The 12900-nt window shown below is 38.7% G+C and overlaps 1 protein-coding gene across 1 annotated transcript in view; it reads left to right on the top strand.

The window, feature by feature from the left end:
- LOC132141306 (zinc finger ZZ-type and EF-hand domain-containing protein 1-like) overlaps positions 1–12900 on the top strand; it is a 34274-nt gene that overhangs the window by 6436 nt on the left and 14938 nt on the right. The window contains exons 12-37 of the mRNA XM_059550710.1: positions 234–339; positions 737–955; positions 1080–1171; positions 1864–2060; positions 2370–2503; positions 2605–2675; positions 2765–2879; positions 3130–3289; positions 4150–4271; positions 4365–4487; positions 4645–4814; positions 4951–5032; positions 5211–5412; positions 6023–6165; positions 6276–6513; positions 6883–6962; positions 7049–7139; positions 7231–7738; positions 9080–9244; positions 9514–9633; positions 9767–9928; positions 10193–10322; positions 10813–10951; positions 11152–11317; positions 12293–12555; positions 12679–12848. Coding sequence (XP_059406693.1) covers positions 234–339; positions 737–955; positions 1080–1171; positions 1864–2060; positions 2370–2503; positions 2605–2675; positions 2765–2879; positions 3130–3289; positions 4150–4271; positions 4365–4487; positions 4645–4814; positions 4951–5032; positions 5211–5412; positions 6023–6165; positions 6276–6513; positions 6883–6962; positions 7049–7139; positions 7231–7738; positions 9080–9244; positions 9514–9633; positions 9767–9928; positions 10193–10322; positions 10813–10951; positions 11152–11317; positions 12293–12555; positions 12679–12848 — 4168 coding nt within the window. The remainder of the gene's footprint in view (positions 1–233; positions 340–736; positions 956–1079; positions 1172–1863; positions 2061–2369; positions 2504–2604; positions 2676–2764; positions 2880–3129; positions 3290–4149; positions 4272–4364; positions 4488–4644; positions 4815–4950; positions 5033–5210; positions 5413–6022; positions 6166–6275; positions 6514–6882; positions 6963–7048; positions 7140–7230; positions 7739–9079; positions 9245–9513; positions 9634–9766; positions 9929–10192; positions 10323–10812; positions 10952–11151; positions 11318–12292; positions 12556–12678; positions 12849–12900) is intronic.

The following is a 12900-nucleotide window of genomic DNA, read 5'->3' as shown; positions in this document are numbered from 1 at the left end:
CAGTGTTGATCACATGAACTTGTTTAGGAATGTATGAGAGAGAGAGCAGATTGTGTGAATAATAATGTGAGAATTTATTGTCTTGTCCAGAACATGTGAGAGTGGATTTTGGTCTTTGCACACGGCCAAGATGGCTGTAAATTCATTGAGAATGTTTCTGAGTCAATTGACCTCTCGCTGTCTCTGTACCTCACACACTGTCACAAACAAACACACACACACACACACTCCAGCACAAGGATAGCAGAGACCAGTGAAGACGAACCCATTGGCTGGTTTGAGGTGGAAGAGGACTGGAACGACGTGGAGATCAAGCTGCAACAATGCAGAGTGTCAAAAGTATGGATTCTTTCTTTCCGTCTTTGAAAGTTTGCTTGTGACATCAATTTAAAATCAAAAACAGTATGTTATTAACTCTGGGAGTTTGTCCACCTACTAAAGGTCTCCCTTCTCAGACTTTATCACAGTTAAAATAACAAAAATGAACAGCAGAATTATTTTTAAATGCTTTAAAAGCGTAGTGACAGATCATTTCTTCTGTATTATGAAGATCTGAGTGAAATTGACTATTGAAAAAGAAATGTAGGGTTTAATCCGTCAGTTGTTGATTCAGTGAATCTTAATGATATCTTACAGTTGATCACTTTAAGGAACAACCCTGAATTCTGAAAAACCATTTAAAATAATTGTACACACACTTGATTAACAGCTATTCTTTTTGTCTGTCTGTGTGTAGTTTCTGATGGTGAAGTTCCTGTGTGCCAGGCAGGACACAGCAGAGCGGCTGGGGGTTCAGCAGATGTGTTTCAGTGGTTATTTGTGTCCAGACTCAGAGCGGCTGGAGGATGTGGACGATCGGAGCGCTCAGGCCGAGGGGAGTGTTTCAGGCCTGGTTACGGGTCTCACACTCGTGAAGAAAACCCTTTATTTCATCCAGCAGCTCACTAGAGATATGGTACACCCAGCAGATGTCCTCTTGCGACTGACCTAATTTATTAAAATACAACTCTGGAATTTATAATGTGTTTTTTCAGAGCCTCTCTAAAGAGAGCTGTATAAACCCTGAGCCTATGTTACAGGATGTGTCTCTGTCCAAGCAGAAGTCCCTGCTGGACGTCAGTGACCTCAACCTGCTGCTGTTCTGGGACTTCTACCGCAAACTCAGATCTATGTGAGTAAAGCTGTAATGAGAATTTATGTTTATATTAATATGTGCATGGATTTTATTTTTAATGGTTTTTAATTTTAATTTTTACTGCTCGTACGGTGGTGTTACATAGACTACATGTTAAAAATCAGTGGTTCATTTTACATTATGGCATAAAGACTTTCTATTTCTTGGCCACTAATCCGATAAGTTCAATGATCATGTGACTCTGTACAGATGGTCAGATGTTCTTGTTTCCTATAGATTATGATTTTACTGAATTCCACTTGACATGAAATTTTAAGTCATGACGGCAAAGTTCTATGGTGTGACATGCTATACTTTATGTAAAACAAAATGTATTTTAGAAAGAATAATTTAGAGATTACATTTATTATTTGTACTTTTCAAAATATTTTGTTAATTTAAAGGATCATTTGAAATGAACTAATGAAGGCAAAGGTGTTTAAAAATAGAAAGTAAAGAAGACTTTTAAAGACTAGACACAAAGTTTAGACTTTGACATTAGAGTATTGTGGCCTTGTCCATGTAAAATCACACTACTTTTTCAAAGTTTGGGGTCAAACGAATTCTCTTATTCTCACCAAGGCTGCATTTATTTGAACATAAGTACAGTAACACTGAAATATCATTACAATTTAAAATAACTTCATTCTATTTTTAATATTCTCTTTTAATATTGTATACACTTTCAGTGAGGGAGAAGAGGCCATAAAGACAAGAGTTCTCCTGCTTCAGCTGCTCCAGAACTGCTTCCCAATGCTGCCCAGCCTGACAGAGTCCCAGTCGTCAGACATCACAGCATCAGCTTCAGCATCAGCATCACCCTCAGCCAGCACAGACGTGGATCCTGCAGAAGCTGTCGGAGAGCTCTACAGTGACTTGTGTCAAGGTAAGACTCACATACTGCTCTCTATGACTCAACGGCATGACTGTGGCAAATCAAGACACACTTCAGTGCTTTGTTTGTAATGCAATGTAATTGTAAAAGTTTGGAGTCTTTATTTTTTAAATGGTTTTACAGGAGTCACATGTTCACCAAGGTTGTATTTATTTCAGCAAAAATACAGTAAAAGATGCAATATTTTGAAATATTATTACAATTTAAAATAACAGTTAAATTGGTTCAAAGCCATATAATAATGCCATTGTATCTTGCTTGGTGCTTGAGAGAATAAGCCTCAGTTTTTGTGCTGCGCAGTGGTGGACGGCCCTGAAGGACAGACTGTAGTGGAGAAAACTCTGAGAAAAGAAGCTGTGAAAGCCATCCTCAGTGGAGCTGCCATTTTCTTCCCTGACAAACAGAGCCGGAGGGACAAACTATTTCACATGATGGTAAGAATATGAGGGTGTACTTACCTTGGCTGAATATTGTTATTGAATTGCTATTGTATGAGATTTTTTGTTGTTGTTGTTGTTGTTGCTGCTTTTCTTAGAAAAACATAACCGAAGAAAATCAGCCAGAGTCTGTTAAACTGACATTTGAGTCTCTCTGCAGTTACTTCAGGTATCAAACTAGTTTTTTTGGTCCTGTTAAAATGTATAGCTTACTTCCTGCTCTCTCACATCGTCTCACACGCTGATGTCTGTTTGCAGCGATCGGGACCCGAAAGGTCTCCTCTTACTGCCCCCTAAAGGAGCCCCATCTGACTTTGACATCACACCTGTCCTGACCGTCATGGACACGCTGCTCATTGTGGCCACTAGAGAGGTATGTCTGCCCCATGCTGACAGCCAACCTCATCTGGTCACTCCTCCTCACATATATAAGCTCTTGCAAATAGCTGACACATACTTGACACATGACACATAGATGTTTACGTTGTGCATTCACATGTGTTCGCTGACACCTCGTATTGTAATGCATTGCATGACAACTCACTAATAGTTTTCCCCTGTCTAGCTTTATAAAGAGGAATGTGATGTTGATCCATGTAAAATGTCCCTATCCCTTTCTTCAGTGTGAGGAGTTGATGTTGGATTCCAGAGGAGGGTCCATCTGGAGGGTCCTGCTGTCTCTGTTCTGGGCTTTACAGGGGAGCCTGCTGTCCTGGTGCTTCCTGCAGCTCAAAGGAGAAAAGGCCACCTCTGCTGATCTGGCCAGGGAAATCCTGCTGAAATGTTAGTGTGCTTTTCTTGGTTTGCTAGTCTGCTTTTATAGAGCACTTCAAAATACAATATGGTGAAAAATCTGAGACCACTTGTGAAAATTCTTATATTCGGTGCTAAATGTATATATTAAATATTTATATTTTAATGCCTTTTTCATTACAAATTGTATTATGAGCATAACAGTTACAAAGCTGAATGGAAGAATAAACATTCGACACTGAAGTGGTACTGTATGTGTTTGTGTAAAATCTGATGAGGAGAAAGTTTTGGCATCTTGAGAACTTTTAAGTTTAAATTTAGATTTCTAGTTTTTCAGTGGTCTCTGTAAAAATGTAGTCCAACTCTGAGTGTTTTTGATTCCGATATTTATGTTCTGTAAAACAGCAAATAATCGTACTAGCTACACATGATGGAACGTAACATAGCCACTGTTTAATGAAACCCTTTTATTCAGTAAGAATACATTAAAAGAGAGATGAATAATTTACATTTATATACATTAATAAAGTTACAAGAGATCTTCTGTTATCAGAGAATCCTGAGTGAGTATGATTTCCACACATATATTAAGCAGCATAACTCTTTGATAATAATCAGAAGTGTACCAAACCAGCATTCTGGAATAATTTCTGAAGGATCATGTGACACTGAAGACTCAGCTTTACCTTCACAGGAATAAATTACATTTTAAAATTATATTAAAATACAAAACAATTATTTTAAATTGTAATCGTTTGCTATATTACTATTTCTACCTTTTTTTTGATCAGATAAATGCAGCCTTGCTTTAATTATGGACCCCAAACTTTTGTACAGTACTGATTATTTGCAGAAGTGAATATATCTGTACTGTTTCTCTTGGATATTAGATGTGGAACAGTTCCTGTCAGGTACCAGAGACATACTGAGTCCTCTTATTAAGCGCTTCTCTGGAGCTGACATCATAGAGAAACTCAGTGGATCCATTCTTGCCATGGCAACAAGACAGCTGGTAGCAGACCCACTAAATCTTTATGTAATTATTCATTCATTTATGCTTCTGTATGCATGTATATATTAAGTGTGGATTGTGTGCTGTTGTTAGACAATCTTCCTGCTGGAGCTGTGCGCTCTGGATATTCCTCACTGTGTGCTGCTCAAGAGATTCTATCCTCTGGCAGACCTGCTCAAGAAGCTGTCTATTGATACAGAGGACATCATCTCTAAGGTCAGTTCACTCTGTGCCTTAAACATACTGACACCTCAAGTTAGAATAAATAGAATGGAAAACTAATGTAAGTGAGTATTTCATTTGGGTTTTCTACTTCTAAATGAAAAGTAAGTGAGAATAATGTATTTATCAGTTGTGATCCCTGTGTCTGTAGGTTGATGTGGAGGGCTGTCAGCAGACTCAGCAGCCTGTTGTATTAAGGACGTGGCATATGGAGTCACCTCATAACTATGAGAATAGCAGACACGAGACCACCGTCTTTGTGTGTCCTGGTGCCACGTCCTTCGAGGTGGAGTTTGATGAACTTTGTGAAACCGAGAAAAGGTGTGAAGAACTAATTCTACAAGTCCACTGCCACCTTCTGGTGAAAACAGGAATCAAACTCACACTTTTCCTCCTACAGATGCATAAAGTTTGTATTATATTTACACTAATTAGGTGGGTTTTCTTTGTTTGGTAGGTATGACTATCTGGAATTCACTGATGCTAGGGGAGGAAAAGTGCGATATGATATGAAGGTCGGCACAGAGAAATGGCCAAAGGTACAAAAACGGTTTACTGTACTATTTTAACTATAGCTGTCTGCCAAATGTTTTATGTAATTATATTAATGCAATTAATTTTAGCCTTTGCTTGAATGTGATTCCTCTTTTTTTTTATCTCTTGACGAAGAATAAACATACACTTTATGTATAATAAATCATGCTTTTTTTTTGTCAGAAAGTGACATTTAAAGCGGGTCCCCAGCTGCAGTTTCTGTTCCACTCAGACAGCAGTAATAATGAATGGGGTTACAAGTTCACAGTGACAGCATATGGCCTGGCAGACGTCACCGTGTCCTGGACCTCAGATCTGCAGCTCCTCGTGTCCAGGCTAATGGGCCGTCTGGCCTCCCGCACCATGGCTTTGAAATCACCTTACGGTGTGATAATTGTGTACTTCTGATTATTTCTCTGTTTACCGTATTTTTCGGACTATAAGTCGCACCTGAGTATAAGTTGCATCAGTCCAAAACTACGTCATGATGAGGAAAAAAACATATAAGTCGCACTGGACTATAAGTCGAATTTATTTAGAACCAAGCACAAAGAGAAAACATTACCGTCTACAGCCGCGAGAAGGCGCTCTATGTCTTCAGTGTAGACTACAGGAGCACTGAGCAGCACAGAGCGCCCTCTCGCGGCTGTGACGGTAATGTTTTCTATTGGTTAATTTCTCTTGGTTAATTTCTCTCGGTTCATGTCAAATTAATTTTGATAAATAAGTCGCACCTGACTATAAGTCACAGGAACAGCCAAACTATGAAAAAAAGTGCGACTTATAGTCCGGAAAATACGGTAATTATTTCTAAAAGGCTAATTTTATCTCTTGTATTTAATTTAAATGTGTGTGAGCACATACATGAGTTCTTCTTCAAAAACAAATTGTGAAAAGGTAAAAAAAAAAAAAAGATTGTATTGAACGACATTGAATATAAATTGCAGTTTGATTTACGTCTATGTTTTTTTGTTATGTCTGCTTTCCTCTTGAAGAGGTCCGTGGTGTAAAAGAGTTGCCTGCATCTTTGATGAACCATGTCCTGTCCTGTCCTCTGTGGAAGCCTATTTTCAGACATGGTTTGAGTGGACTTCCTGGTGAAAAGAAATTAGCCCTGGCCAGCCCAGACACAGACCAGGTAAGAGTACTTGGATTATGACTTTGTGTGTGTTTCATTCCAGAAATTTTTTTCGAAAAACAATCTAATCATGTTTGTGCATCATTTGCTATTTTCTTCTGCAGGAAGAGCCAGCTCCTTTGGGAGATGAATTGGTGGAATTCCTTAAGGACTTTGCTTGCTGGGATCCTTCGCAGGATTCTTCTGATGGCAGGACAGAGTTAATGAGGGCCCTTTTGTTGACCTGCAAGAAGCAGCAAATCAGGAATGAGATTGCTGCAGGCTCAAAAGTGGACCGGGCTGTGAACGCCACCTGGGCGGCCATGGTGTATCACACACCAGCACTTCACCACAGTCTTAGGAGCTTTGGTAATTAAATACATTTTTAGAGTTTCTTACAGGTTCAAGAGAGCAAACACTAAAGAGAAATGTTCGAGACACACTCTTGAAACATTTCAAATTAATTATTCATTTACTAATGTGTATACAGAACCGAGACAACTGTATCTGGACAATGCCACAAATTTGGTTAATGAAAATAGTGCAGAATCTTATATTTCTTGTTGATTAATATTTCACATCACTTCATAATGTGAAAATCCTAAAACTCCAGGGCCATGTTAAACCATCAAAACGTTGTTCCTTGGTACAGACAGTATTTGATCCGTTTCTGCAAGATGAACAGGACAGTTTGTCTGTCATACATGTCAGTTCCTTTTCTTTTCTCCTCTGCATTAGTTGCTAAAAACGGCCAGAGCAGTCTTAGCGAGGACCTTCTGCAGGTCTATGCCCTCGCCAATGGCATCAGAACGTGGATGGCAAGTATAGCTTATAATTTTTAAGTTTAAAAGAACATAACATTTCTTTTTATTTAACATTTCTCCATTTTGATCCGTTTTGGTAGTTGGAAATGAAACAGCGCTACCTTATGGGTAAAATGAATGGAGGAGAGGAAAAAGAAGACGGACAGAATGAGGTTACGATGGAGTCACTTGGTAAATATTGATGCTATAAATATGCCTTTGATGCAGAGTTTCTTAAACTAATTCTTCTGCATTCTCACTATCTTTTTCACTCTCTTAACAGCTGAAATTTGCATCAGTAGAAGTTTGTTCCTCTTCCGATTTAGCCCGAGTGGAGGAGCCGCTGCACTTCTGGAACAAGAGCCTTCCAGACCAGAAGATGGTGCTTGTGCTGCTCCTCTTTTTCGATCTGTTTCCATTTCAGAGGGAGACTTCCAGCCCAGCGCCTCTGTTCCCTCCATCTCCCAGACCCCTGAGGGAGCAGAAGCAGCAAGGCCCCCAGGGGCCAGTCAGCGTGACCAGACGTTCTCAGCTCCAGTGGATGCTGGACCTTCCAGCAGCATCAGTTCTCAGGGTGCCAAGGGCTCCACAGAAAGTCTTCAGTCTCTAACAGGAGAGCCTCTCTCCCTGTTAGCCTTCCCACGTAAAGCACCTTTCAGTCGGGGCCGCTTGAGGCTCCTTTCCTTACGATCTGTGGAGGAGCCTCGCATGACACCGCCTGTTAAAGAGCGCTTCCCGATCCTCAAACACATCCTCAGCTTTATGAAGGACATGGTCATTAATGAGAGCAGGTGTGTGAATGGCTAGATGTATGATATTATGATTCAACAGATTTTGATGCATGAGCTTAAAAGGATGGTTCACCCTCATGTTGTTCCAGACCTTTATACATTTCTTTCTTCTGCTGAACACAAAAGAAGATATTTTGAATAATGAGGGTAATCAAAAAGCCTCTGGTCCCCATTGACTTTCATAGTTTTTTCCCTTTACTATGGAAGTCAGAGGATACCAGCAACTGTTTGGTTATCAGTGATATCTTTTTTATGTTTCACAGAAGAAAGAAGCTCATATAGGTTTGGAACAACATGAGGGTGAGTATATGATGACAGAATAAAAAAAACTGGGTGGACTGTCCCTTTAAATCTATAGTTCAGTTTATTTAGATCATGTTACGCTGTAACAAAAAAGTAGATACTGTGCTGTTCTGGTGTCCTGTTGGCTCTTCCACACAATAAAGGTGAATGGTGACCAGGGCCTCCTCAAATAATGACCATTATTATAAAAGTAGTCCTTTCTTCTGAAATAAAATAGCTTTATGACTGAAATTACAGCCATTAGTTGCTGAAATATTATGCATGTTTTTAAATTAATATTAGTGTTTGATTCCTGTGTCAAAATCTGTTGAATTTTAGTAGCATTTTCTGTACATTTGAGACTTCTAGTTAAAATGCTTCTCTTCTCTCTCTCTTTTTTTTTTTTTTTTTTTTTGCATAATTGCGAAATAATTAATTTGATCAGTATTATTACATTTAATGCAAATAATCACTACCTTTCAAAAGTTTGGGCTCAGTCATTTTTTTAAAGCTAATAACAGTAAAATAGTAATATTGCAAAAGATATCAATTTAAAATAATTGTTTGTATATGAATATATCTAAAATGTAATTTATTCCTGTGAAGGTAAATCTGAAGTTTCAGGAGTCATTAAGTCATACGATCCGTAAAATGGTTTTTTTTTTAATCATTTTTGAAGGCAGTTGTTGCTTGCTAATAGTGTTAATTTCTTTAAAATAATGTCTCAGTGACCCCAAACTTTTGACCAGGGTGTATGTTTTAGATTTAACAAAAAAAAAAATATATATATATATATATATATATATATATATATATATATATATATATATATATATAATCTGAGTCAAAAGATGATTATTTAGCATGTGGACAATGTCACAAATTTGCTTATTCGATGAGTGACTTGGTGCTGAATCTTTAATATTCCTTATTTTGTTTCATTTATTTAATCTTTCAGTTTATTTGTTTAGTTCCAGATTGTCAGTGTGTACTTGCACATATATGGCGATCTGTCTCTGACCAGCGGTAATGATATTGTGTTTCTGTGTGTGTGTTCAGTGTTCTTCATGCTCTGGCTCTGAAGAAGGCCCAGGCTCTGAGTGTGTGTGAGGTGCTGGAGCTCGTCCAGCAGTGTATACTCACCCTGGGGAAACCGCACCTCTTCCAGGCACCCTGTATTTTGTTTCTCCAGGAACTCTTAGCATGTCAGAAAGATTTCACCAAGTATGTTATCTAAAACAGTGGTTCTCAAACCTGTCCTGGGCACCCCCCAACCACTGCACGTTTTGTATGTCTCCCTTATAGACCACCCCCAATTCAAGCCTAAAGACTACTAATGAGCTGAAGAGCTGAATCAAGTGTGTTATATGAAGGATACGTACAAATTGTGCAGTGGTTGGGAGTCCCCAGGACATGTTTGAGAGCCAGTGATCTAAAAAATCATTTCATGTCATTATATTACTATTTTAACTCGACATGTATGTGTTTCTCAGTTACTTTTCTCAGTTGGTGGGCAGCGGGCAGGAGATGAGGGAGCTGGTCAGACACTCGTATCATCTGCTGGTTTTCATGCTAGTAGAGGCCGTGCAGAGCTTCAATGCATTGAACGAGAAGTGGGTTTTAAATATTGAATGTGTATTATGAAATCTGTGTGCTCTAGAATTTAGTAACAATAAATATGCCACACAAGGTCTGCCAATGCATTATGTGTGTCTTATGTCCATTGTGTGTTCTGTGTGTCCTCAGAGCTCTGCTGCCCGCCCTGTCATGTGTGCAGACATGTCTGCTGCATTTGCTGGATATGAGCTGGGAAGCAGAAGATTTGTCGCTGTTTCTGGACATCAAACTGCCTGATCTTCTGCTCACCATGTCCCAAGAAAACATCAGTGTGCATGATATTGCCATCAGGTATGAGACATGGATCAGAACGCATATGCTGTGTTGGGAATGTGGAAATGAAGGGAAAGTATCCTTCATTATCAATTGACTTCTAATGTAAAGTTGTTGAAGACATCTTGAGGGCACATTTGGTGAGCTTCGTTGTTTTGATTCTTGTGATATTGACACTCTTAATCTCCACTTAATCCTGATCTCACATACTAAGCTTGAAGGTATCCAGTGTTTTATTTGGCTTCTCATCTGTCATTTTCTCCATGTGACATGATGGTGTAGCCAGTGGACGGAGGAGGATGAGATCACTGACTACGAGAGGAACTCTGAATGGATGGATGAGTGTTTGGATGGAATGTTTGAGAAGTGGTTTGACAAGATCAGCCAGGCCTCAGTGGAGGACAAGAGAAAGGTACAGATATCAAATCAAATAAATGCATTCCTGGGAAACAAAACCGTTGCTCACAAATGGCTTATTACTATTTTTTTTTTGATAATGGAGACCGTTATATAAGAAGTCAGTTGAATTAACACAAAAACTAACTTTGGGTGGAGTAACTGTTATTATGCATGTAATGTTTATTGAATGTATATCCGCGAACCCTTTATGTCACGATTCAATGTTTAATCTGTGAAAACACACGCATATGTCAGAATCCATCAATGCCTAATCATAAGACTTTATACAGGTAGAACAAATATTTGGATTGGATTTGCTTAGTCTTTTATTAGTCAGGCTAGTCAAAATGTGAGCCTCTGCAAAAGCACAGACAGATTTTACATATTCAGACTCAAGTAACTGCAAACAGCCCTCAAAATAATGTTATTTGCAAAGAACTCCATATGAAATGATACATATTCTGCATTTTTGGTGCTCTTTCACTAACTTATGATCTTTGCAGATGCACATGTTCATTGCACGCTACTGCGACCTGCTGAATGTGGAGATTTCATGTGACGGCTGCGAACGGATCGCACCGTGGCATCGCTACCGGTGCCTGCAGTGTACAGATATGGACCTGTGCAAGACCTGCTTCCTCAGTAAATCACACCATCACAGTCAGCAGTGGCTTACATTATAACAAAGCCAAAACTAAATGTTAATCAAACATTATTTCCCTTTTTTTATTGCGTTCATGTTACGTTAGGCACTACACAAATAATTTATTGCAGCAGTATATTTCTGGCACACTTGATAAGTTGGAGTGCGTGTATTGAACTGCTCTGTTCTCCTGGTTCAGGTGGTGCTAAACCAGAAGGCCATGAGGATGACCATGAGATGGTGAATATGGAGTATGCCTGTGACCACTGCCAGGGCCTTATCGTGGGCAGCAGGATTAACTGTAATGTCTGTGAGGACTTCGATCTCTGCTTTGGCTGTTATAATGCCAAAAAATACCCAGACAGGTAATACGCATTAGGGCTGGGAAAATAAATCAATGCATCGCGAATCGAAAGATTATTCAGAGATTTTCCAAATGCATCGCGATTCTTTCTTGTGTCGATCCTGAGCTTAGTTTTGAACAGCCGTACTCTGCTCGTTTCCAAACCCTTACACATACTTGAACCTAAAATAATCATTCATAAAATTCGAAAAGGTTGAAGTGAATTACGAGGGTGTTCACAGTGGGCTTTTACATTAATTTTGCATCATAAAAGCATTCCGAGCTGAGGCAAAATTAACGTTACATGACTCAGCCGAACACACAAGTGCTTTTTAGCACTCTTCTTCGTGAGCATTTGAGAGTGCGGATAAAAACTAGATTAGAGCGCCATCTGCTGTTAAAATTTGAATCGTGATGTATTCTGAAAATTTCAGAATCAATCCACGTATCATGTATTAGGGCTGGGACAATAAATCGATGCAGAATCGATCGTCCCAGCCCTAATATACGCATCAGAAGATCACTAAAGGCAACTAAACAATGAACATGAAAATATAAAATATTTGCAAGCAATTTTTTAAACCAAAATGAATCCATATATTTTAATCGATTTATCGATTTATGACACAAGAAAAACAGTATACCTCAGTTGAATTAGTGAATTTCAGATCTGATTATATATATATATATATATATATATATAATACTTTGTTGTTGTTTGTCATATTTATTTATTTAGCATTTTAATATAGTTTTTTTTTTCAGTATAATTTTTTGTAATTTTTTACTATGTTTTAACTTGTTTTTTTATAGTTTTATGTTGTATGTTTTTATATGTTTTTATTATTAGTTTTTTTTCACACACACATATGTATATAATATTTTCTAGTAACGAGGATCAGTGGCAAAACTATTCATTGTTATTATTATAATATTTTAATTTTTATTATTGCTGTTGTTATTATTATTATTATTATTCATTTTCCTCTACCTCCAGCCATCTGCCCACCCACCGTATCACAGTGTACCCTATGGTCACTATTCGCATCAGTGACCGCCACAGACTCATTCAGCCCTATATACATAACTACTCCTGGCTTCTTTTTGCCGCACTTGCCCTGTTCACATCCGAGCTGATCAGCGAGAGAGCACAGGATGGAGAGCCTTTGAATGAGGTCACGCTCGGTTACGCTAGGGCACTGCAAACCCACTGCTCTGACATCATCAATGATTGCCTTCTGAAGGGACAGACTGGGAAAGGTAATCAATATATCTGAATGCACCGGATCTATTTAGAATTAAATTGTGTGTGTGTGTGTTAATTAAAAATAGAAGTCTTTGTAGATGTGTCTGTTTAATCAGGGTTACTCTTGTTTCCTATAGGTTTGCGAGCCTCTGCCCTGCTGTCACTGCTTTCTTCAAACGAATCAGCCACTGAGAGTGAACTGTGTCCTGCGACGGCTGGATCTTTTCAGGACATCAGCAGCACAGACACCTCCTCACTTCCCAGCAGCACTACAGCTATCTGCTCCCCAACTCTATCTACAGACAGAGTCAGTACTTTACTGAAGCTTTTTGCCTTTATATTTTTTTAAGTGTGTGACT

This window comes from Carassius carassius, chromosome 5 (genome assembly GCF_963082965.1).
Source record: "Carassius carassius chromosome 5, fCarCar2.1, whole genome shotgun sequence".
In the NCBI taxonomy this organism is placed as follows: domain Eukaryota; kingdom Metazoa; phylum Chordata; class Actinopteri; order Cypriniformes; family Cyprinidae; genus Carassius; species Carassius carassius.
This window is presented reverse-complemented; position numbering and strand designations above follow the sequence as displayed.